At 55.7% G+C, this 24,324-nt stretch overlaps 1 protein-coding gene across 2 annotated transcripts in view; it reads right to left on the reverse strand.

Annotated features, from left to right (window-relative positions):
- Positions 1-4,787: 4,787 nt before the first annotated feature.
- The window catches only part of TLN1 (talin 1), a 32,511-nt gene continuing 12,974 nt past the window's right edge, over positions 4,788-24,324 (reverse strand). For both annotated transcript variants that reach the window (XM_061132381.1, XM_061132380.1), the window contains 40 exons: positions 23,800-23,967; positions 23,309-23,603; positions 22,560-22,726; positions 21,599-21,727; positions 21,296-21,412; positions 21,081-21,194; positions 20,744-20,878; positions 20,452-20,580; positions 20,200-20,302; positions 19,843-20,051; positions 19,408-19,527; positions 19,020-19,217; positions 18,694-18,833; positions 18,411-18,504; positions 18,201-18,290; positions 17,961-18,083; positions 16,565-16,708; positions 15,937-16,098; positions 15,553-15,693; positions 15,283-15,464; positions 14,952-15,084; positions 14,682-14,783; positions 14,429-14,599; positions 14,199-14,348; positions 14,006-14,107; positions 13,801-13,920; positions 12,930-13,076; positions 12,633-12,799; positions 12,361-12,544; positions 12,146-12,271; positions 11,931-12,047; positions 7,561-7,746; positions 7,331-7,438; positions 6,733-6,838; positions 6,413-6,537; positions 6,185-6,310; positions 6,014-6,076; positions 5,722-5,904; positions 5,441-5,569; positions 4,788-5,329 (listed from right to left, as the gene is read on the reverse strand). In XM_061132381.1, the coding sequence (XP_060988364.1) occupies positions 5,204-5,329; positions 5,441-5,569; positions 5,722-5,904; positions 6,014-6,076; positions 6,185-6,310; positions 6,413-6,537; positions 6,733-6,838; positions 7,331-7,438; positions 7,561-7,746; positions 11,931-12,047; positions 12,146-12,271; positions 12,361-12,544; positions 12,633-12,799; positions 12,930-13,076; positions 13,801-13,920; positions 14,006-14,107; positions 14,199-14,348; positions 14,429-14,599; positions 14,682-14,783; positions 14,952-15,084; positions 15,283-15,464; positions 15,553-15,693; positions 15,937-16,098; positions 16,565-16,708; positions 17,961-18,083; positions 18,201-18,290; positions 18,411-18,504; positions 18,694-18,833; positions 19,020-19,217; positions 19,408-19,527; positions 19,843-20,051; positions 20,200-20,302; positions 20,452-20,580; positions 20,744-20,878; positions 21,081-21,194; positions 21,296-21,412; positions 21,599-21,727; positions 22,560-22,726; positions 23,309-23,603; positions 23,800-23,967 (5,631 nt within the window). In that variant the 3' untranslated portion in view covers positions 4,788-5,203. The remainder of the gene's footprint in view (positions 5,330-5,440; positions 5,570-5,721; positions 5,905-6,013; positions 6,077-6,184; positions 6,311-6,412; positions 6,538-6,732; positions 6,839-7,330; positions 7,439-7,560; positions 7,747-11,930; positions 12,048-12,145; positions 12,272-12,360; positions 12,545-12,632; positions 12,800-12,929; positions 13,077-13,800; positions 13,921-14,005; positions 14,108-14,198; positions 14,349-14,428; positions 14,600-14,681; positions 14,784-14,951; positions 15,085-15,282; positions 15,465-15,552; positions 15,694-15,936; positions 16,099-16,564; positions 16,709-17,960; positions 18,084-18,200; positions 18,291-18,410; positions 18,505-18,693; positions 18,834-19,019; positions 19,218-19,407; positions 19,528-19,842; positions 20,052-20,199; positions 20,303-20,451; positions 20,581-20,743; positions 20,879-21,080; positions 21,195-21,295; positions 21,413-21,598; positions 21,728-22,559; positions 22,727-23,308; positions 23,604-23,799; positions 23,968-24,324) is intronic.

Genomic DNA, 24,324 nt, shown 5'->3' on the forward strand with positions numbered 1-24,324 from the left:
CCCCATCCCCACCTCCACCCGGGACGCGTCCCTCCTGGGGACCTCCCCCGCCCCACCGCCCTCCGCTCACCCCCACCCACCCCCGCTTTCCCCTAGCTTCCCCGGGCGCCCTCCCTTCTCCTCCCCTTCTCCCGGCGGACTCTCCTCTCTTCCCTTGTGAGCCAACTTTACGCTGAAATTTCTTTTCTGCCCTTTTTTGGGATGTTTCCCGTGGGGAGGCGGGGCCAGGCTGGGGCGAGGATGGCAGGGGCAAGGGTAAGAGTTCTGAGCTGCTGGGCGTCCGGAGCCGAGGGTGGGGGGAGGTGTCCCCCCCTGACCGCGGGCGCCACAAACAGCTCTGGGAGCCGGGGCCCAGGGTCGGGAAATCTGGGGCACGGGCGTGAAGCTGTTTGTTTTTGTTTTCGTTTTTTCCTCGGGGTGGGGGGGGGTGGTGGTGGAGAGGAAGTGGAGAGCTGCCTTGGAGGGGGGAAGGGGAGACCAGGCGGAGGAAGCCTTGTTCCCCAGGGGCAGGCGGGTGGGAGGCCTGGCTTTTGCTGGTGGGGTGGAAGCCGTGGGAACCCTGGGTCCCCGGCTTGGGCGAGGTCAGGGCGGGGAGGTAGGGGACGGGGAAATGTATAGATCTGCTTAGGCCGCTGCTGCTGACTCCGTTTCCCCCAAACTCTTAAAAAGTCGCTTCTAGCCACCCTGTAGCCAGGGTCAAACCCTTGGGAGTCATTAAAAGCTCCTCTGTCCCTCACTCCCCACATCCCCTTAATCCTGTAGGTTCTTCTTCCTCCAGATGAGGAAGACTTCCTCAGACTTCTCTGGGGTTGCCTTGGGCCTGTATTACCTCCTGCCTGAGTCTGTTGTGGTCTTGCTCCTGGTTCCCCAACTCTCCTGACATTGTTACAGAAAAATCTTTTTTAAAGTTGATGGGAATAAAATAAAATAAAGTTGGTGTGAGTGGGACCCTAAAATACTTGCCAGTGCCTCCCTTGGCCCTCCCTCTTTTGATGTTAAGAATCCACATCTCTTAATATGGTATACAAGGCCCCTTGTTTTGGCTCCTGCCTGCTTCAGCTCTAACCTACTCCTTTCACTTCCAAACGCACCCCCAGTGCGCAGACTTGTACTTGCGTAGCACTCATGCTGAGGTCGGTGCCGGAGCGGGACAGCGCCAGACTTTTCTTAAAGCTGCCACCTTTTAGCATCCTGTTCCCCCTCCCTTCCCTCGGCTGATTGCTCGTGGCTGTAAAGACAGACCGGGTGTCAGCTTTTCTGAGAAGGCTTCTCCGTCCACTCCTGCCTCCCGCCCTCTCCACCTCAGAGGTGCCTGTTTTTCCTGCAGGCTCCTAACTAACATTCTCATCACAGTCCGCCTTATACTGTTCTTGTCCCCGTTTGCTTCTCCACCTGTCTGTGACCCCTCCAGAGAAGGGACTCTGTTTCAGTTCTGAGTCCCCACTGTGGCATATCATCAGGCATAGAGTTGGCACTTGATAAACATTTGCCAGGTGAATTTTTTGTGCACCAGGTTCAGAATACATGAAGATACTTTGTGGATGACTCATGGTCTAGTGGGGCAATTCTCAAACCTTTTCATTTTAGAACCCTATACACTCTTAAAAATTGAGAGTGGGGTTTGAAGATTGAAAAAGCTTTTGTTGAAGTATGTTATATCTATCAATACTTATCATATTAAAACAAACAAAAAATTCAGTGTTTGTTAATTCATTAAAAATAAAACAAACCCATTACTGTGTTAACATATGTTTAATGAAAAATAACTATATTCACATCCCCAAATTAGAACATGGCAGTTGTTTTACACTTTTGCAAATCTCTTTAATATCTGGCTTAATAGACAGCTGGATTCTCAAAATCTACTTGTGCTGTCTATCTGTTGCTATGTGTTGGTTGTTTGAAGAAAATCTAGTCTCACACAGATACGTAGTTGGAAAAGAGAATAGAATTCACTGACCCTTGAACATGACAGGGGTCTGTGGAGTTGCAAATCCATACCTTAACCCTCTATTTGCTTGCTTCCTCCATATACATGATTCTGCATCCCTGGATTCAACTAACCACTGATCATGTAGTACTGTAATTATCTATTGATCCCCATATAAATGGAACAACCCATGCTGTTCAAGCGTCAATGGCATGTGTAACCTTTTTGGGCAATTGTGGATATTCTTTGATACTACATCAACACTTGACTATTCTCCTAACGGTTAGCTGCAGTGAAGAACCTGACCGTATCAATAACCTTCCTGTACAATGTTTCATTAAAATCCATTGGTCTGTATTGACTTTGGTTGGATCATTTTTTTTTTACTCAGGGATAATTTTGTAACAGCATGTATGCATTGGTCATTTGGAAAATGATTCACTGAGCTATGCAGGTGTTCCAAATGTCAACACATTTCATTATTTATTATTTAAAAAGTCCTGATGGTTTCAACAGAAAAGCTTGTTTTAAGTTTGGGGAAGCCGTAAAGCTCATGGTGGCAGATATAAGTTTTCTAAAATTTTAGTTTTCACTTGAAACTTTGAACTGTATCATTGGCAACAAGTGCTGGCAGGTTTTTCCTTGAAGTGACACGTTCTGTTTTTGAGAAGAATCTGCCAGCTACCCAAGTCTGTCAGTCATTCCTGCAGGTAAATGTGGTCTATGAAAAAAAGCAGCTAGTTCAGCTCAAAGAACTGTCTAGGTGCTTTCCTTGAGACACCATCCTACTTTGGTGTGCACCAGAGTTCTACACATGCTCCCCAGTTGATCACATGGAACAGTGAAACACTTGTTCCTGCAGGACTAAGATTTCACAAAATGAATAATTTCTGCTGCTTCCTCAAGGACATTCTTCAGCAAGAAGCCAGCATTTATGTCTTACATTGTCAGTGCATGGTGGTGGCGAGTACAGTGACTATAGTTTGGGCTACTGCCTTGGTTTGTACTAAGGCAGCTTACCCGCCAAATGTTCTTTCCCTGTCAGTGCAAATGCTGACACTCTGAAAAAGGAAAACAATGTCTTAGTATGACTATGAAAGTCATCTTTTTTCTGTTTATTTTTCGCTGTGCTGGGTCTTCATTGCTGCGTGGCTTTTCTTGAGTTGCGGTGAGCGAGGGCCACTCGTCCCGCAGTGTCTGGGCTTCTCATCGCAGCAGCTTCTCTTGTGGCGCAAGGCCTCTAGGGTGCATGGGCTTCATCACTTGCGGCGTGTGGGCTCAGTGGCTGTGGCTCGTGGACTCCAGGGTACAGGTTTGACAGCCGTGGTGCAGGGCTTAGGTGCTCTTTAGCGTCTGGGGTCTTCCCTGACCAGGGGTCGAGCCTGTCATCTGCATTGGCCGGCAGACTCTTCACCACTGAGCCACCAGGGAAGCTGCCATAAGGACCCCTGAAAGGATCCTGGGCACCCCTAGAGGCCCGAGGGTCAACCGCATTGTAAGAACTGCTGGTCTAATAGGTATTTGGGTCTCTCCCCAGAAGGCTCCCTGAGGCATCAGTATCGAGAGGAACGTGATTGGTCACAGTTCCTGAGGATATGGCAGGGAAGCGGTAGCAGGAGTCAGCAGCTGTCTGGGCTCTTAGCTGGAGGAATTCAGACGGTCTGGACTACCACTTGTTGGGGAAGTGGTAAAAGGGATTTGATCTCTAAGGTCCTCAGTGATGCCAGGACATTGAATCTGGGGTTAGGGGGCCACAGCCACACGGACTGAGTTGCCAATCTGCGTCAGAGAGGTGATAATACATCTCTGTTTCCCAGTGCTTAGCCTGGGCCTGGCTTAGTAAATATTGAATGAATTAATCACAGGTGACACAGATGATAGTAGGAAGCTGGCACCTCCCATTATGGCTACCCTGGGGAGGACAGAGTCATTCTGCTTTAAACCGACTCTAATGGGGCAGGAGTAGAGATGTCATGCCTTTAAGGAGGTGACAAGAGGTGACAAGAGTAGCAGCAGATTGGGTGGTGTTTGTGTTCTACTTGGAGGGAGAAGCAAGGAACTAACATGCTGAGCGATAGGGCTGGTTGGAGAATCGTACATGGAAACAGGGGCAGAGCTGAGAGGGCTGCCAGGTGGTCCAGGCGGCGTGGGCAACGTGGGCAGATGTGGGGGGAAGTGGAAGCACACGGCACCCCCCACCTCGCCCACTCAGCCTCCAGGTGAGCAGCTGGCACAGGGCTCCCAGCACCTGCCTGGCCGCTAGGGGAGCTCTGGCCCGCTGATGCGGCCTCACGCTTGGGTCTGGCTTTTTCAGTTCCTTTTCTTCTGGTTCTGTTGTGGGCAGGAGTGGCAGCAAGGCCTGGGAGGGGCTGGAAGCGCCTAACCCGGTCAACGGTTGAGCCTCCCCAAGGCAGCCTCAGGTTGGAATTTTGGCCTGTTAACTGCATCAGCCAAATCTGGTCATAGTTCTCTTAGGCTCAGACACTTGTATCCATAGGCTTGTTTTCAGCAAAGCTGCTTCTTGAAAATTCAGACTTGGTGAGGGACTAGATTTGTTCATGTGAGCGGTGATGAAGAACAGTGTCCCTGGTAGCCACGAAGAGCACTGGCAGCTACTGGCCCAGGAAAAGTGACACTCGGTGTGGCGTGGGCACGGCCGGAGAGGCAAGGGACACCAGAAGCGTGAGCCCGCAGGGGCAGCTTCCTGGCCGGGAGGGCTCTAGGGCTCTGCGTGGAGCGGGAGCAAGGGGCCTCGGGGCGGACTTCTGAGCCCATGGAGCTGGGCCACAGCACTCCACCCCATTCTCTCCCCGCCTGCCCTCGGGGCGGGTGCCTCCTCATGAAGCCAGGCCGAGGCTGCAGGCAGAATCACCTTTATTGGAGCATGACCTGTTTGGGGCTTACACCCCTGGCCCCCACAGGGAGTTGGGGGTGGGGGGCGGATAGTATAAAAAGGGATGAGTAGAGTGGAGGCTGCGGGGACTGGCTGGAAGCTGCTGGCAGGGTGGCGCGGGCTGGGGCCCTGGCAGGTTCAGACCGAGGTACAGCAGCGTTAATGATACTCTGGGAACGTTAACACTCTGGGGAGGGGCAGGCACTTAGGGGGCCCTAGGGCTTGAAGGCACGTGGAGTCCGGAAGGGCCAGGGAGCGTGCGGCGGGGCTGGGCGGGGCCAGGCCCGGGGCCTGGCAGGCACTTGGGGGCGCTGGGGTCGGGCGGCTCTGGTAGCGAGGCGCAGTCTCTGGGCTGGGTCTGTGACGCACACAGCGGCTGTCTAGTGCTCGTCCCGCAGCTCTGAGGGTAGGAACTTGTACTGCTGCTGCCGGATCTGCGCCAGCTTCTTCCGTGCCTCCTCCAGCTCCCGTTCCTTCCGGAGCATCTCTTCCTGGGCGGCAATGATCTGAGGGACAGAGATGAGGGACTCGGTCAGTGAGTATGTGCCTCAGGGTCTGGGGGAGTGGGAACCAGGGCAGGCATCGCAACTGCCCCGCTGACGTCCCTCAGCGCTTACCTGGGCAATGCCCCCGACCATCTTCTCCTTCACCACCACAGTCTCATTCTCCTGTTCCTCGAAGGCTGCTGCCTTCTGGGCTGCCTTCACCAGGTTGTCTGAGGCTCGCTTCACTGCGTTGCCGGCAGCCTGGGCGGAGAGAGAGAGCAGGCAGTGTGAGGTGAGAACTTGGGAAGGTCCCCGATGAGCAAGGCCCTCATCTCCCTCACAGAAAGCACGCTGGGGGTGACAGCTGAAAGCAGCGAAGCTCAAGGCACAAGAGATGGGCCAGGGGGTCTCACCTGAAGCCGCTTCATTGCCTCAGAGTCCTGGTCGGCCTTGACCTTGCAGGCTACGAGGAGCTGGGCTGTGGAGGCGGCGACCTGCTTGGCCGATGAGATGAGCTTCTCCTGGCTGGCGTGGCCTTGGACAGCTGCATTGGCTGCCTCACACAGGTTGTTGGTGGCCGCAGCCACCATCCGGGCCTGAGGCAGGGAGATTAGGTTAGGACGTGCCTCCAGCCCTGGTCCATCCCCTCTCCAGCCTCTCAAGTCCCCAAAGTGCAGAGGGACACACGGGGAGTTGTGCACTCACAGCAGAGATGAGGCCCTGGGACCACTGTCCATCATCCAGTGCGTTGGCTGGAATGGCGCCCACCTGCGGAGGAGAGCAGGCGTCCGCTCAGACGTGTGCCCTCCTAAGAGCCTCCCGGAGGAGACCATCATGCCATGTGGAAGGCAAAGCTGCTGGTATCAAAGTCCTTACCTTCCCCTGGGCCACCAGTTCCCTCTGGGCAGCTGAGGCAGCCTTCACCAGGGCGCTGGTGGCTGCTGCGATGGACTTGGCAGCTTCCAGTATCTGCTCCTCAAAGTTCAAGGACTCGTCCGCCTCCTGCAAAAAAGAGACAGAAGTGGCAGAGAGAGATGCAGAGTAACAGGAGGCCGAAGGAGCAGACATTCTGAGCGGAGGGGAGGAGAAGGAAGCAGGGCTGACCTTGGGTTTGGCCCGGGGCTTCAGCTGCTCCAGCTTCTTGGCCGCAGCCTCAATGGCAGCCGCAGCTCCCAGGAGTTCGTTCTCAGCAATGACTGTGGGGTCCTCTGGGTCCACCCATTCTGTTCCTGGTGGACGAAGCGAAGAGGAAAGAGGCTAAGGCAGAGCAGGGAGATCAGGAGCAGCGGGCAGCGTGCTTACTGTCCCCAGGCCCTGGCATCTGTGAGGACTCGGCGGAGGCCATCTCTGAGCAGCCTCCTGGAAGCAGAGCTCTCCCCAGAACAAGGGTTTCCCTTCCCTGCCTGCCCCTGGTCACCCCTCACCCTTCATGGCCTCAGCAGCCTGGATGAGCTCAGTGACTGATCCAGCCACGCGCTTTGAGTGCCCCGTCAACTGCTGCTTCAGTTCTGGGCTTGGCTTCTGCAGGGTCTGGGGAAGATGGGGCAGGGGCAGAGAGCAGCAGATCTCAGCTTCTACCTTGACCCCTGAAACAGGGCAGACCCTGCCCCCTCCTGCCACCCCCACCCTAGGCCGCTCCACACCACAGCCTGGAACAGCACACAGCCTATCCAGGTGCACGCCAGACATCACACTGCATGCATGGTGAAGACAGTAGGGTTGTGCGTCACTCACCGGCTGACAAGGAGCCAGGAGGATGAAATGAGGAGAAAGAAGAGATGATGAGGTTGGGGGGGGGGGCGGTCAGGCGGGAAGAGAGGAGACAAGAAGAGAGGAGGTGAGTGGGAGAACCAAAGATGCTAAGACCGATGGAGCCCCAGCGGAAGGGAGACGTGGAAACAAGGACAGACTCGGGAACAGATGGTGGGGCGGGGAGGAGATCTGAACCACAGGTTAGCGTGCAGGGCCTGAGGCCTGTGCGTTCAGGGGGGCCGCTGTGAGGAGCAGACCCCTCCGCCTTACCAGCAGCACGTGGTCCAGCAGCTCCAGGTAGCCGTTGGCACATTCCCGGCCGAAGTGCAGGGCTCGGAGCCGCACGTCTGGAGCCACTTCCGGGTGGTAGGCGGCTTCCTGTAGCACAGAGTATACGTCAGCCTGAGGATCCCAGAGAGCTCCCAAGTCCCTGAAGGTTCTCCTCTACCGTGCTGCCCTCAGGCTGCCGCACACTGCGGCCTCACCGACGGGATTTCTACCTTGCAAGCCCGGAGCATATCTGCAATAGCACGGCGACTCAGATTGGCTGTAGCAATGACATCCTCCTGGCGACAGGAGTTCCCAGCGGCAACGGCCTTGGCGGTTGCCATGGTGATACCCTTGGTCATGCGGATGAAATCTTCAGGGGTAGAGGTCTTGGCAGGTGGCTCTGGGGAGCAGAAGACCTATTGGGGTAGAACAAGAAGAAAAACTCCACAGTGAGTGAGGCTGTGAGATGATGCAGCACTTGTGTGACTGGTTCATTCATCTGCGTGTTCCGTCAACAAGCAGCCACTGAGGAGTTATTGTAGAGACTTGGAGACTTTCACACATTCACAGCTGATACAATAGAAGGCAGCTGGTCCTCATTTCTGACTAAAGTGATCGGGGAAAGTGTATTTGTTTGAAATTAAAGAAGTACCTTTGCGCTGGCTTTTCATTCCTAAAGAGAAGTCTTAATGTGGTGAGTGGCGAAGGTGGGTAAGGAGCTGGGTCTCAAGGATACGGGTAACAGGAGTGCTCTGACGTAAGTGGCAGAGCACAAATAACCAGGCTGTCAAGTGTGAGAGAGGATTGAGGAATGTTCCAGTACAGGGACGGCAGAGCAAAGGCTGTTGGGACCTTGGATATCAGGACAAGGAACTTAGACTTTTACACAGTATGTAAAAAGTCATGAAGATATTGTGCTGTATGTGTTCACCCAACAAATTCAATCCCACTGAAGATCAGCTAGGTGGGAGACTACGTGAGGTGCTGGGGGTGCAGTGGGGGACAAGGTAGACAAGGTCCTTGTTCTCATGGACCTTACGTTCTGGTTTTGGGTACAAATGATAAATAGGTGAACGAGCAGGGAAACTACACTGTGAAGGGAAGGGAAAAAAAAAGAGGGTGCTGTGATGAGAAAGAAAAAAGAAGTTCTTTTTCAGAAAGGTGGTCAAGGAAGCCTCTGGCGGAGGGGATGTTTAAGCTGAAGCCTGAAGGATCAGAAGGGGCCAGATGTTCAAAAAACTAGTAAAGAGCAAGAACAAGGGTCTGCAGTGGGCGGAGCTGAGAATGCAGGGGCCTGGGCCCTGGCCAGGAGGAGAGAAGGGTGAGGAGAGACTGGGAAGGCAGCAGGGGCCCTGGAGCCTGGAAGGCCGTGGTAAGGAGAGCGGACTTTACCACAGATGCCAGGGCAGTCACAGGAGGGTCGTAAGCACTGAAGTGACATAACCTGATTTATATTTTTAAGAGATTATCTGGGAATTCCCTGGTGGTCCAGTGGTTAGGACCCAGCACTTTCACTGCCATGGCCCTGGGTTCAATCCCTGGTTGAGGAGCTAAGATCCCACAAGCACCCCCCACCCCCAAAAAATTATCCTCTGTGTAGAGAGGATTGACTGGGGAGGGGGAGGGGAGTGGAGAAGCAGGGAGTTTACATAGACACTGTCGCATAAACACAGCTAAGGTCTGATGATGGTTTGGACAAGGTACTGGTAGCAGAGATGGGAAATGAGAAAATGAGGTCTACTTGGAGGGACCACTAAAAGAACTGCTGATGAGCTCAGATGTGGGGAACAATGAGAGAAAGATGTTAAAATGGAGTTTCTGGCTTTAGGAACTGAGTTACTGAATGGTGCTGTTTAGTGAAATGGGAAAGAGGAGGGACTGAATGATCAGGTTTGGGAAGTAGAAAGGAATTTCAATTTGAACATCTCTGAGGAGAAGTGAAAACAGAAGATGAGAAAGACAAATTTAGAAGTTAGAAAGGTGGGGACTGCCCCAGTGGTCCAGTGGTTAAGAATCTGCCTGCCACAAAGACAGAAATATAGATCAATGAAACAGAATAGAAAGCCCAGAGATAAATCCACGAACCTATGGACACCTTATCTTTGACAAAGGAGGCAAGGATATACAATGGAAAAAAGACAACCTCTTTAACAAGTGGTGCTGGGAAAACTGGTCAACCACTTGTAAAAGAATGAAACTAGAACACTTTCTAACACCATACACAAAAATAAACTCAAAATGGATTAAGATCTAAATGTAAGAACAGAAACTATAAAACTCCTAGAGGAGAACATAGGCAAAACACTCTCCGACATAAATCACAGCAGGATTTAGACCCACCTCCCAGAATATTGGAAATAAAAGCAAAACTAAACAAATGGGACCTAATGAAACTTTAAAGCTTTTGCACAACAAAGGAAACTATAAGCAAGGTGAAAAGACAGCCCTCAGATTGGGAGAAAATAATAGCAAACGAAGCAACAGACAAAGGATTAATCTCAAAAATATACAAGCAACTCCTGCAGCTCAATTCCAGAAAAATAAATGACCCAATCAAAAAATGGGCCAAAGAACTAAACAGACATTTCTCCAAAGAAGACATACAGATGGCTAACAAACACATGAAAAGATGCTCAACATCACTCATTATCAGAGAAATGCAAATCAAAACCACAATGAGGTACCATTTCACGCCAGTCAGGATGGCTGCTATCCAAAAGTCTACAAGCAATAAATGCTGGAGAGGGTGTGGAGAAAAGGGAACCCTCTTTCACTGTTGGTGGGAATGCAAACTAGTACAGCCACTATGGAGAACAGTGTGGAGATTTCTTAAAAAACTGGAAATAGAACTGCCATATGACCCAGCAATACCACTTCTGGGCATACACATCGAGGAAACCAGATCTGAAAGAGACACATGCACCCCAATGTTCATCGCAGCACTGTTTATAATAGCCAGGACATGGAAGCAACCTAGATGCCCATCAGCAGATGAATGGATAGGGAAGCTGTGGTACATATACACCGTGGAATATTACTCAGCCATTAAAAAGAATTCATTTCAATCAGTTCTAATGAGATGGATGAAACTGGAGCCCATTATACAGAGTGAAACAAGCCAGAAAGATAAAGAACATTACAGCATACTGACACATGTATATGGAATTTAGAAAGATGGTAACAATAACCCCATATGCAAAACAGAAAAAGAGACACAGATGTACAGAACAGACTTTTGGACTCTGTGGGAGAAGGTGAGGGTGGGATGTTTCGAGAGAACAGCATTGAAACATGTATATTATCTATAGTGAAACAGATCACCAGCCCAGGTTGGATGCATGAGACAAGTGCTTGGGCCTGGTGCACTGGGAAGACCCAGAGGAATCGGGTGGAGAGGGAGGTGGGAGGGGGGATCGGGATGGGGAATACATGTAACTCCATGGCTGATTCATGTCAATGTATGACAAAACCCACTTCAATACTGTAAAGTAATTAACCTCCAACTAATAAAAATAAATGGAAAAAAAAAAAAAAAAAAAAGAATCTGCCTGCCAGTGGAACATGGGTTGGATCCCTGGTCTGGGAAGATCCCGCATTCAGTGGAGGAACTAAACCTGTGCACACAACTCCTGAGCACAACTGAAGCCCATGTGCCTAGAGCCCGTGCTCCACAAGAGAAGCCACTGAAACGAGAAGCCTGTACGCCGCGATGAAGAGCAGCCCCGGCTCGCCATAGCTAGAGAAAGCCCACGTGCAGCAAAGAAGACCCAGCACAGCCAAAAAATAAGTTAAAAAAAAAGGATGAGAGTGACAAAGCCTGAAGCAAGGAGGCCGGGCAGAAGCCTGGCAGAGGGGTCACAGTGAGGGGAGCGCTGCCTGTGGGCTGGGGAAGGAGTGACAGGGAGAGACTGCAGGGGGGCGGGCAGGGCCTGGCGACAGCCCACAGGCTGTGCGTGAGGCAGTGAAGCCTAGGGGGCCTGGGAGGCGGCCTCCTGGACCGGGAGGCTGTGACACGCTTAGTGGGAAGCAGCACGTCAGGAAGAGCAGCTGGTGCGGAGGCACCGCGCCCCGTTGCTAAGGTCAAACGGGAGGCTGAAAATGACTGAACTCAGAACTGGAAGTCTACTTGTCAGAGAACAATGATGAGAGGGTTGAGTCTGCCAAAAAGGAGTAAGAGGGCGATCGGTGCAGTTCCGGGAAGGCCTCTAAGATTCACCCGGCTGAAGGTGAGTGCAACTCTAGAGACGTGGGCGGCAACAGAAAAGCCAGTGTCACAAAGACCAAAGGAAGAAAGGCTTCCAAAGGGAGGCGTGTTTGTTAGGGGGTCCGCTGTCTTGGAAATGAAGAAGGTGCTGAAGAAGATGAAGGCCAGGAAGTGACCCCTGAACGTGGCAACTGAGAGGCCAGAGAAAGTGGGGGGTGACGAAGAGGGTAGGTGTCACATGCCCAGGAGGAAACAGGCGAGCAAGGGGAGACTCAGCGCAGCACGCGCAGGAGTCTGGCGGCGGGGAGGAGACCGAGCGTGAGTGTGCGGGCGGCCGTGCTCGGGCCCTCCAGGCCCGCTCGGCAGCCAGCCGCAGCCGCCGCCCCGCGCGCTCACCGCCAGCTCCTGCCGGATGTGCTCCGTGGTGGCCTCCAGGGCGCGGGTGCCCTTGGTGGCCTCGTCCTCCACAGCTTTCACCGTCTTGAGCAGGGACGTCACGTTGGTCACCATCACCTGCGGGCACCAGAGGAGGGAGGGCAGCCCCGTTTGAAGGGACGGGCAGAAGCACTCTGGTCCGCGCCCCCCGGGCAGCTGCTCTCCTTTCCTCCCACCTTGGCAGAGCTCTTGAGCTGCCACACGGCAGGGTCGTCGCCGACTTTGCCAGCCGCGGCCTTGGTGGCACTGATGAGGTCTCCCAGCGCCTTGGCCACATCTTTCACGGCGTTGATCAGCACCACCTGTGGGCGAGAGCAGAGGCTCCGGTCTGTGGGAGGAAACGGGGAACAGGAAGTGGTTCTGGCCAGAGTGAGGCGTGTGGGGCGGATACCTGGGTCTCTGGGTCCTCAGCTCCCAGGCTGGCTGCACCCAGCTTGACCACATCAGCGAGGCGGGTGATGGTGGCCACGGAGGACTGGGCTGCCTGTGCCAACTTCTCCTGGCTCCCAGCTGCGTTCTGCACCAGGACCTTGGTGTCTTCCACCAGCACCTTGGCGGTCTTCAGAATGCCCTCCCTGGGGGACGGCCCAGCCCAGTCAGCCCTTCTCAGGCCTGCCCAACCCCTCTGGTCCCCCACCACACAAGGCCCAGGTCCCGCCTCACCGGTGGTCGGCGAAGGTCTCGGCGCCCTCGCGGTTGAGTGTGCCGGCAGTGGCGAACATGATGGTGGTGTCGAGGTCGGCGATGATGCCGGACACGGCGCTGGCGGCTGTGATGCAGGCCTGGGTGCCACGATTCCCAGCCTGGAGCGCAGCCAGCACGTGGGAGACCTGCGGGAGGCGAGTCCCGTGGTGACCGGGGTAGGGGCCCCGTGAGAGGACAGGTCCTGGGTCTGGGAGACGGGACAGGGGAAAGGGCTGGGGAGCGCAGCCCCCAGGCCGTGGGGACGGGCTCGGTCACCTTCTCAGAGACTCTCCGGGCACACTCTATGAGCTCCTTCTTGGTGTAGGCGTCACTGGGGCTGCACTGCAGGGCGCCTGCCTTGGTGACCAGGGCGGCGCAGCCGTGCCCCAGCTCCTGAACCCGGTGCTTGATGTGGGCGCCGATCTGCGGGTAGGTCAAACAGGAGGTGCGTTTTATGAGGGGATTCAGGGATGTCCACTACACTTGGAGGAGGCACTAAGGACCTAAAACACACACAGAGGACTAAAGCGGGAGTGCGAGTGCCCTGCATGGACTTGCCCTGTTCCACAGCCGTGAGTCAGGAGGTTTCCTCCCACACACGGGAAACACTAGCCTGTGGGCACCAGCTGTGAGGACCGTGCTAATCAGCGCAGCGAGCAGGAGGGGGAGAAGCCCTCATGCTGGGCTATCTGAAGCAGAGGCCACGGCTTACGGGTTGGCTTGTGTGGTTGTGGAGGGGTTTGGGTTGGGGATTAGGTGTGTCATGCTAAGATTCAATTACTTGCTTTCTTGGAAAGCCAGGAGCTTAGGGAAGGAAGCGCTTCAGGGCTTTGCAACACGGAAGAACTAGGAAGGGATCAAAGGCTTGCAGCAGAGCCGAGAAGCAGCCGCAGGCAATCAGGGCCAGCAGGGGAAATGGTGGTAGCCCAGGCAATCTCTAGATCCTGGGCTACTCCTTATCCCTGTGATGGAGGCTTTGATCCCACCCTTTATGGAGTCCTGATCACTCTTTCATGGAGCAGCCCTGAGGATGAGTTCCCCTTCCTATCAAAGACCCGAGTGGCCGAGGATGGGACACTCCCAGAGGTTGACATCATGGGACAAGGGGCACGCCTTGGGTTTTCTGTCAGGGGCAGGGGGAAGTCACCTCTTCATTTTCAGCAGCCACAGCTGCAGGCTTGGCCTGGGAGGCCAGACGGCCATAGTCACTGGTCAGCTGGTTAGCGAGAGGGCCCAGCTCCTCAGGGCTTGTGTTTGACTTAGTTACCTGGTGATAGGAAGAAGTGAATTGATGTCCAAACTCAATGTCCAAACTCTCCCAGAGCAGGCCTCTTAGACTCTCCCAGACTCACCATCTCCTGGACGGTGACAGCAATGGCCTTGGCTGTCCGCACCATGGTGGTCTGGTAATCCACGAAGGAACCCTCTGGTTCACCCATTGGTCCTTCATCTAGCTGAGGGGGAGAATGGCGGAGGGGAAAGATGGTGGGCTCAGGGACAATGGTCCACAGGCACCTCCATCCACAGGCTCCCCAAGGCTCCAACCTGGTTGATGGCCTGGGTGATGGAGTCCACCATGCCACCGACGACCCCGGCAGCACTGGCCGCCTCGTTGAGGGTGGTTGTCAGGTCCTCCACGGCCTCTGTCATCATCTGCACAGCCTCCTCCAGGGCTTCCTGGGTGTGAGCTGCTTGCTGTGGGGCAGAGTGAGTGAGGTGGGGCAGGGAGAAGGGGTTCCCGCTCCCCCTGCAGCAGCGGCCCCCCAGCTCAGTACCTTGGGGTTACCGCCGGCTTCCTTGGCTGTGTACAGCAGCTGCAGGGCAGACTCGGCCAAGGTTTTGGTCTGGTCCAGGAGCGCCATCTGCTGTGGGTGGCTCAGGGTTTTGGAGGCAGCACCCACGGCAGCCAGAGTGAGCGGCTCAAAGTACTGGGCCATCTGGGACACCTGCAGCAAGGGGTGGGGACGGGAGTCAGCCCCGGCAGGGACGGGGTTCAGCCTACCCAAGCCCACATGGTACCCCAGGTACCTTGTGACCCAGCTGGGAGGCTTCAGCCCGGGCAGCGCTGGCCAGCGGCTCAATAAGATGGGAGATTTCCTGCACCGCAGTGAGCATCTGGGTGTGCAAGGCCTGGGGAGGAAGTGGACTTTAGCCCTGACTGTGACCCACACAGGACCCCACTCTTCCTTCCACACCCAACCGACCCAGTACCCAGCATGTTCCATACCCTCCATGTGTCTGTGAACTCACTCCCAGATCCCCCACCTTCCTTAAGCCTGCCCTCCCTCCTCCCCTTACCTCCTGAGAGATCCCCTCACGGGGAGCGAGCTGCTGGCTGACCGCAGCAAGCGAAGCCTGGTCAAGGTCCCGCAGACAGCTGTTCAGAGCTGCGATGGCTGTCTCACACTCCAGCTGCCCTGGAGCCTTGTCCCTGCAGAAGCATCACAGACTCCAACACCAAGTGCACCTCTTGCGCACAATGCTGGCCCACTTTCCCCTGCACCCCCGAATCTTGGGCCACAGGTGCCCTCCAAAACTGGCCCATCTCACCACACCACAGTGCCCATCCCACTGTTCTGTCAGAGAGATGTGCATCCCCCAGGACAAGGTTTTCCACCCTGCCCCCTACCTCATGCTTGTAATCAGCTTCTTGATGGAGTCCGAGACAGTACGGGAGTGGCCAGCCAGCACGGACCAGCGTGGTGGGTCCCGAGGATTGACGGCCAGGGCTCGGGCCGTCTGAATGAGGCCCCCCGCACTCTCCAACATTGTCTTGGCAGAGATCACAATGGGCTCCATGGCAGCCCGGCCCTGGGGAGGGGGAGGCAGAGGGGTGGGTCTCAAGACTCCTGGAAAGAAGAAGAGGTGGCCGGCAGTCCATGCCTGCACCCTGCCTCACCTCGGGGCTGATCTGGGCAGGAACACTGGAGAACTCGGGGTTGGACGCAAAGGCGCTCAGATTGTCCACGGCCTCCAGCAAAGGGGCTGTTGCCGCTCGGCACTGGGCGCGGTTCTCCTCCGTGAAGGCCCCGTCCAGCGCCTGAGGCGGGGTGACAAGGGGGAGCTCAGGAAGCACTGTAGACAAAGGCGGCGAGGCCCAGGTCTCCCTCCTGAGCTCAGAGGGCACGGGGCGGGGCTGGTGGTGACCAGTGGGGACGGGAAAGACCTTGGGCTCAGGCAGGGGGGACTGGGTGAAGGCCTCAGGGTGACGGGGTGTAGGGGTCAGGTGGGGGGGGTAAGACTGGACGGTCAGGGAGAGGTTGAGAATTCAAACGCTGGGAACCTTGATGGTCTTGACAAGATTGGCCGTGCTGTTGGCCACCTCCTTGGCTGATTGTACAAACTGGCGCTTGGCGGTGGGGTTGGCGGTTCGGGCAGAAGCTAGGCGGCAGCTGTTACACAGTGCAGACGTGTGTTTGGCCACAATGGTGGCTGCGGAGAGCACCTGAGCAGACAGAGATGTGCGAGAGCCATGTGAGGGCAGGGGGCCGTGTCTACACCGGGAGGCAGCCCCTCCAGCTGGGGGACGGACAACAACCCTTCGGAAGTCTCCTTAGGAAAGACAGAGTCACTGGAAAGTCAAGATCTGGGAGACAGATACCCAAAGACGCGCAGGGTCTAGGAGAAAGGAAGATGAAAAGCCGACACACTACTAGAGAAATCGTTAACAGGCTCAGGAGGAGAGTGAACTCAAACCTCCATAGAGAAGTGGTGAGCTTGGCAGTAATGGAGGGAATGATGAGAAACACAGCCAGAGAAGACAATGACCCAGAGAAGCTGTGGGAAGGTCAGCGCTGGGGCTCCACCCTCCTTCCCCACTCGTCCTGCATCTCCTCCCACCGCGGGGGTGGTCTGTCCTGGCTAAGCAGTCTTTGCCAGGCTTGCTCACAGTGACTGTACCCCCAGGTTACCTGGGCCTGGGTGCAGCCAGGCTCCCCCAGACTCTGACAGGCCATCTGAATCGCCTGGTTTGCTCGGGCAAACTGCGTGGGCTCCACCAGCCCCTGTTGTCCAGCTTGGCTGTTAGGGTCAGACACACCAACCAGATATGCAGCCTGGAGGGAGAGAGGAGCGGGGTGGGGAATAAGGAACATTCCTGAGGCAGGAATGGAATAGCCACGTGGGGACAAAGGGGAGCAGGGGTTGGTTCAGTGGCCGGGGTTCTACCTGAGTGGAGATACATTAGCAAGCTGCGATCATACTATAAAAGAGGGAAAAACCTCTTCTGTTTTGTTAAATGTGTTCAAACATTTCAGAAGATTAAAAAATGGAAAGAAAAAAAAAAAGGAAGAAGCACAGTAAGGTTTTTATCAAAATTCAGTTCCCATGTTTATGTGTTTGCATGTTGAGTCTTAAGGTAAAAAGTAGTGCTTATTTTAAGTGTCGGTAAAAAAAAGTTTGAAAGACACACTCACACACACACACGCACACAAAGCCTCTTTTAGAGATAGTTCTAATAAAACTGTGGGTGGTGTTAGGCTAATTAACACATAATACCTCCAAGCTCCAGAGATTTGGAAAGAGGGAAGGGATGGTTGCCAAAAACTGTTTCTGCTGGGAAGATCATCGTAAGGTTTGATTCTTACTTCACCCAACACATGGTAGCTTTGGATTTTCTTCTTCATGCTTTTCCAGAAATACGTCAAGCCATATAGAGCAGGCCACCCAACAGAACAGGGCAGAGGGAGGTAGGGAGATTGAGGGAAAGAGGCTGAGAGGATGAGCTCTCAAGTCAGTTTGTTTTAAGGATTCATATACAAAAGCAAAATACTCTGAGCCAGTGGATCGTTTTACACTTCATAATGTAGAAAAAGGCAAAGTTAGGTGGTGACTCAAGTAACAGGGAGTTTAGCCTCTGGTGCTACTCTCATAGTGTAATTGCGTGCGGACATCCCTGGTGGTGCAGCGGCTGAGACTTTGCACTTCCACTGCAGGATGCACAAGTTTGATCCCTGATTGGGAAACTAAGCCAGCATGCCGTGTGGCTCAGCAAAAAAACAGGTACTAGTTATGTGAAACTAACTTGCATATGCTAGTCAGAATATACCGAGAAAGCTGGGGCCACATTCAGTGGTTGGACAGTGTAATCACAACTGAAAGCCCCAGGGCTCGGCGGCGACCGTGATCAGAACTGTGGCTGTTCGATGCTTGCTGACAAACACCTCTACTTTGGGTGGGGGAAGATCCCCATTTTCCACACAGCTGGCTTTGCAAGCATAACTTTGTCTTTTGTGCGTGTGTGTCAGGCTGCAAGGAGCTGGGGTAGGGACAACAGGGCAGTCCCAGGGACCATCCCCGGAGAATAACCTGCGCAGCCGCCTCAGTGAAGCCGCAGAGGGCCTTGGAGGCTGTGGCGACAGCCTCCCCGAACTCCGGCAGGTTTCCGTTCTTGGCATTTTGGGAGATGCCGGTCATGGCCTCACCCAGCACCTGGGGGACAGAGGGTATCGGGAGAGTCAGAGCTTGTCCTCAGAGGGAGAGGGCAGCCCCTGGCTGGCTTATCTTCCTACCCTCTCCCCTCCTTGGGAGGGGACTGGGTATACCTACCTTTGAGTTTTCCATGACGCTGTCCAGACAGCCAAAGTAGGACATGTCATTGATGGGTTGGACGGGGTTCTCTAGGAGTTCTCGGACCGTCTGTCGGGTGGGGGAAGGGGAGGCAGTTGGTGGTGAAGTGAGATCCAAGACGCCCCCTCACTGCCCTTAGCCAAGAACCCTTTCCTCAACCTCAACCCCATTTAGCCTGCCTAGGCCCACCTCCAATTCCCGCAGGGCATTGTCACACTCTTTCTGGCCTGGCGCCTGCTGGGTGCACATGGTGATGAGCTGGTTGATGCTGTCGGTCACCGCCCTGGGAGGAACGGGAAGTCGAGTGAATGAGTGCACAGGTCATCACTTCTGCATCCTGCTCACGTAGGAAGTAAGTCTCTAGCCATTTCTTTTTTGTCTGGAACAATTCCTGAGCCAGAGACTTCTTACGAAACGTCCCCTCCCCAGTCTGCTTAACATGCAAGGGCTTGGTTTCCCAGCTCCCACTTACCGGGCAGCTGCAGCCAGCTGACTCTTGAGGGTTGGGGCTGCAGGGTCTGTGGACAGGGCCTTGGCAGCGAGAAGAAGTTTGCTTGAAGACATGGAGATACCCTTCAAGTTGGACACGACCTGGGCACGATCCTCCTGGCTCTGTTGAGGGCAAGAAGGTCAATGCATTGTTCAGTCTTTTCTTGTCTGTCTCCAAAAGGGATTCTCTGTCCCAGACACTCAAGTACTGCTAGCGACTGGGGAGGGGAGGGGGCCAGGAGCAGGTCAGGACTCTGTGGTCACAGAGATGCCTCTGACCCTTGAACCGGACCCAGTGCCCCTTCATACCGGAGCCTGGCCTGCCATCTCCACGCCGGCTTCCAGGAAGGTGCTGAAGTCCTGTCCAAATCGACCTGAGGCTCGGGCTAGGTCCTGAGGTGTTCCCCGAGAGGCCTGCACCAGCTCTGTGGCTGCCTGATTCAGCCCGGCAGCGGCTTCATTCAGCCGGCTCTGAGCCTCCTGAAAGGTCCCAGTGCTGGGGGGAAGCTGCAGGATCAGAGGGAGAGTCAGGAGCAAGGACAGGAGTGACGTGTGGGAGCCTGGTGAAGGAGCTCGGGGAGGTGGGCACAGGCCTGGGGGAGCGGTGAGGGGAGGGGTGCATCCGGGGAGTTAGGGTGACAGGGTAGATACTCGGGGTCCTTTGTCCCCGTGTCCCCTCACACCCCTGTCGTCCTACCGAGTCACTCAGGAGTCGCTTGCTGGCGTCTCCCACTGCCCTCAGGGCATTGTCCACATCTCGCTGGCCAGGCAGGCAGCTGACGCAGCGGTTCAGGGCCTGGGTCACAGCTTTAGCCACCTGAGGTGGGAAAGGAGACAGGGTGGCCAAAGCAGAAACAACTGGGGGATCCCCGCCCCCACCCATGGGAGCCTCTGAAAGTGAAAGCGGAAAGGGGGTGCTGTAGCTGAACAGGCGAGAGTATCAAGTTAGGGTATCAAACTTCCCCAAATGCGGTGTTTGGCTAGGCCCAGGTCTCGCTTTTGCTGAGACTCTTCTACTCAGACTGAGAAGGGTGAAATCCAGATAGGAGTCGCAACGCTGATGAGACGCCCCCTCGAGACAGCCTTCTGAGGGGGTCGGGAGGGAGGAAGCAGCCCTGGCCCAAAACCGAACCTGCGCAAGCCGCTGCTGGCTCTCAGGGTCCCCTGGATGGCCGGCTGCTTTCTTCGCCTCCTCGATGAGGCTGCTGGCCTTGTCCAGGACATCGCTGGCTGTGTCGAGCACAATGGCTTGCACCGCAGGATCTGATGTCAGGGCAGCTACGCCTCTAGCAGCTTGGGCCAGTGACCGCAGCCCACCTGCCACATCCCGAGCTGCAATGCCTGTGGAGACGATGAGAGAGAAAGGGGGGAAAAGGCACCTTTACTGCCGAGCCCTGATGCTGGGGGCTTCCTGTGTCACCCCACCCCTCCTGCAGCTCCCACTCCCCCGCCTGCCCCCACAGGCCCCATCCTGGTCCCGCTCGTGTACCTGCGTAATTCTCATTGCCCTGGGCAACCTCCCCCAGAAGCTGGGCGATGGCGGAGCTCACGGCTTTGGTGCTGTTGCCCAGGTCCTGGGCACATTTCTCCATCTAGGGATGACAGGGAGACTCAGGGACTCAGCCACAGGAGGAATGGGGAAGAAAGAGCTTGAGAAGCTACTGAGAGTCAGCAGGCAGTTTCAACAAAGGTTCAGGGCAGCTCTGGTGAGAAGGAGACTTCAGACCTCACAAACACTTACCGTCTCCCCAGGCAAGGGCTTCAGCTTGCCGTCTCGAGCAGCTGCCTTCACTTCCTGCAGATCTCTCTCCAGATTCTGCACCACACTCAGAGCAGAATCCATTTCCAAAGGCCCACATGCTTCCTGAGCCTACAAACACACGGGGTGAGGGGGGAAGAGTTCGAGGGGTAGGAGGCACACAAGGTCTCACTCATGCCTCAGGTTAGTTATCCATCTGAGGATAGCCTGAACAGGTTCTCCATCATCCCGGGACATGCCCTTCATCTTCCAAAAGGACAGCCAGCTCCCATACCTTCTGGGCAGCAGTACGGAGCTCAGCCAACGCGGTGCCAAGGTTTTTAGCACACTGACTCAGCTGCATGGCCGACGCCTGGTCCTGAATCGTTGGCACGGAGGCCTTTGCGGCTGCCACCATCTTCCCGCCTGGCTGTTGGGGGACAGGGGGGCACGTGAGGCACACCATATGCCCTCTGGGCGTGGGTACAGGAGGGGTGAGGGTCAGGATGTGCTGAGCACTGGGGCTCGGAACAGCGAGAGAGACCACTGGCAGAGACTTAAACTGACGAGATCTAGAGGCCCTGAGCAGCGTGGGAAGGGTGTGGTCTGAGTGGTCAACGAGGAGGCCTTGCCTGCAGGAAGCTTTGGCTGGCGGCGATGAGGGCTAGCTGAGCACTGGGGCTGTCAGGCTGCGCTTGGCTCCCGCGGACGCCCTGCACCAGCAGTGGAATCTGCTCTGCCACAGCCTGTGGGTGAAAATGTCATAAGCACCACCTCCCCACAGGCTGGGGGAAAGTCCCCACCTCCCGTGCCACCTCCGGCCGCCATGTGCTTCCTGGCATCTCACCTTGCAGCTCTGTACCAGCAGGGGCTGGGGGCCAGCAGAGGCCTTGGGGGTGGAGGTTGCATGTTGGGCTGCTGCGATGGTCTGTGTAGCCGAGGCTGCAGCCTGTTTGGCTGCGTGCTTTAAGGACAAAACAGTAAGGACAAGGCTCAGACGTTCCTGTTCCCCGTCCCTGGCTTACCCTGCCCCTGCTGTTCCTGAGGAAATAATAACTGTTGGCACCGAGGATGCCAGGCATGTCCCCGCACACGCCTCCTGATTTCATTCCTCCCAGAGCACCGACACGTGCCTACTCCCCAGCCTCACCTCAAGGCGCTGCACCAGCTTCTTCTTGATGGCGTTCTGTGCAGCAGCATTGGTTGCCATGCGGAGACCCTCCGCTGCCTCCCGAAGCCGCTGCTGCTGCTCCTCACTGTCTGGATTGGCGGCTGCTCCCTGAGAGGTGGCAAGAGAGACAGTGACCACCCAGGATCCCTGTGGATCCTAAGTAAGTGCTTCTTTGACGTCTCCATGCTCACACTTTTTTTCTTGAAGTCACTGCTAACCACCCCCACTGAAAGGTAATCATGGTTGAGACAAGCTCCCTCAGGTGGGCAAATGGGGAGTCGTCTGGGCCCTGGCTTCCTTCTGGGATGCTGAAAGCCCCTCCTTAGGCAGGACTGTTTCTGCTTCCCCCCGGGGAAGTGGCCATAGTTCTTCCCCACTCCCCACAAAATGCCACCAGCAAAGGGGAGTGAGCAGGGGCTCTTGGGGACAAGGAGGACACGGTTTAGAGCAGGGATCTCAGAACACCAGAGCAGGGGCCCTGGTTACTCTGCAAAGTGAAGAGTCCAGTGTCCAGGGACCCAAGAATCTTCTGGCTTCTTCCTGCTGTCTTCTACACCTGGTGTTCCTGTGTCCCACTGCCTGGCCCTTCTCTGTGCTGCTAGCAACAGATCCCTGGGACTGACTGCCCGTGTGCAGGCATTCAGGGAGCAGGCAAGCGGTGGCCGCACAGCGGGGAACAGTTGGAACCCCAGGCCCTGGACTCGGAGGAAGCAGAGGGGCACAGTCTGCCTGTCAGCAAGGACTCTGCGGGTCACACTGGCTGCAAGCCTGGCGCCAGCCGGTCACGGCCAAGAGGCGCGTCTACTTTCTCAGTGCCCCTCTACTTGTTCTCTTGTATCTTCTGCTTTTCCCAAGTTGCTCCCATAAATGAAGGTGATTATCTGGACCCTCCTACTTCCCACAGGGCCCAGTCTGGCGGTCCGCACAGAAGGCTCCCCACCTTGGCAGCCTCCACCATCTTGGCTGTGGCATCAGCCAGGATCTTGGCGGCACTTAACAGCTTGCGGGAATTCTCCAGATCACTCTCCCCCTCGGCATCAGCCTTGATGGCGTTCACCAGGTCAGAGGTGGCTTGGGCGAGGATGCGGGCCTGTCGTACCATCTCACCTGAGAGCATGGGTACAGTCAGCAAACAGAGCCAGAGACGCTGAGAGGGTGTCAGGGTGGGGAAAGAGATGCAGACAAGGTAGATGAGGCTTTTAGGGCCAGTAAGCAGATGCTGAAGTCCTTGAATTGATTTCCCTGGAGTTACTGTTTTCTGGGTTCAGGATCTTGGAAAGGGAGAGATCTCTTGGTGGGTTTTAATGGGGGCAGGGGTGATGGGGTGGGGTGACAATGGGGAAGACAGTCTCCAATGGGTATTTTCCGCAGTCTTAAGTGGATGAGGCTCGTTGTGAAGGATTTTGGGAGTGAGGGAGTGGAGGCGGGACAGCTATCTCTTAATACTGCCACTTTCCATCTATTTTTGTGGATACTTTGGTATGTTCTTTAACTGCACCAACTGCACCAAGAAAGGCAGGGCAGTGATTCTATTCCTGCCTAACAAACGGGGAACTGGAGACTTCAGAGATTGAACGCCCAGCCCCGTGCTGAGTCCTCAGGGGGGCTGGTGGCAGGTCTGCAAGGAAGAGTCCAGCAGGCTCAGAGAACCTCATCGGGGTTCTTTGTCTTCCCGGGGGGTGTCCTTACCAGCATCACCCATGGAGCTGAAGATGTTCTCGGTGACAGTGAGGATGGTGTCAGTGGCCTGGTCGTAGCGGCCGGCAGGCCCCGCCCCTGTGGCATGGGCCCTCACGTGCTGCAGCAGCTCATTCAGGGCCTGGGTGACGGCTGTGGCCGCCGCACCTACCCCCCGCAACAGCTGCGCGTCCTCTGTGGCGGCCTGGGAGGCGGACACACAGCCCTCCACGGCCTTGGCCACGAGTCGCCCGGCCTCCACCAGCTGCTCTTGGCAGACTGGGGAGCTGATAGTAGGAGCCACCACCTGCGGGCAAAGTGAGTGTCAGAGACGCAGGTGAGGGAGAGCAGTTGTGAGGTGTGGTATCTGTGGTTCTGTGGTGTTCACAACAGTGACTAGGTTGGGCAATGAGGCCTTGGGGGCCACAGGGATTAGATGAGAGGCTCCAGGGTGTGTGGAAGCATCACCTCTTGGCGCGGGCTGGCGCACCTTTGGGGCTCACCTTGGTACAGGCCACCAGCTGGGAGGTGGACAGGGCACACTGTGTGGCCGCAGCGATGACCTGGGTCTGAAGCCCTGAGTCCTCCGTCCGCTGGGCCACACTCTTGGCCTTGAGGACCAGGGCAGCTGCGGCGCTTGCCACGGCCTTGGCTAGTTGCATGAGCACGTCCTGTGAGAAACCAGCGGTCAGCAGGGCCCGAGATCCAGCTTGGGGTCCAAGGGCCCTTCTCAGAGGCGTAAGCTGTTTCATTAGTCCCCCTGCCTCCAATCACAGAACTGTGTGCAGAAGCACCCGGAACCTACCCAAGCCCCTGCCTCGAGCACCAGGTAGGACAGAACCCCCACCAAGGAACAAACCCACACCGAGAGGAACGCACACCGAAGGGAGGCGGGTACACTCGGACGGCGGTGGGGAGGGCGGGCAGGCGGTGCTGTCACGACAGGAGGGAGGGGGCTCCCCCCGCCCCCAGCGATTTTTCTCTATTCCTTCTCTGTCTTTGGTTGGATGCAGTCCCCCTGGCGTCTC

Source organism: Dama dama, chromosome 29 (genome assembly GCF_033118175.1).
Source record: "Dama dama isolate Ldn47 chromosome 29, ASM3311817v1, whole genome shotgun sequence".
Lineage (NCBI taxonomy): Eukaryota > Metazoa > Chordata > Mammalia > Artiodactyla > Cervidae > Dama > Dama dama.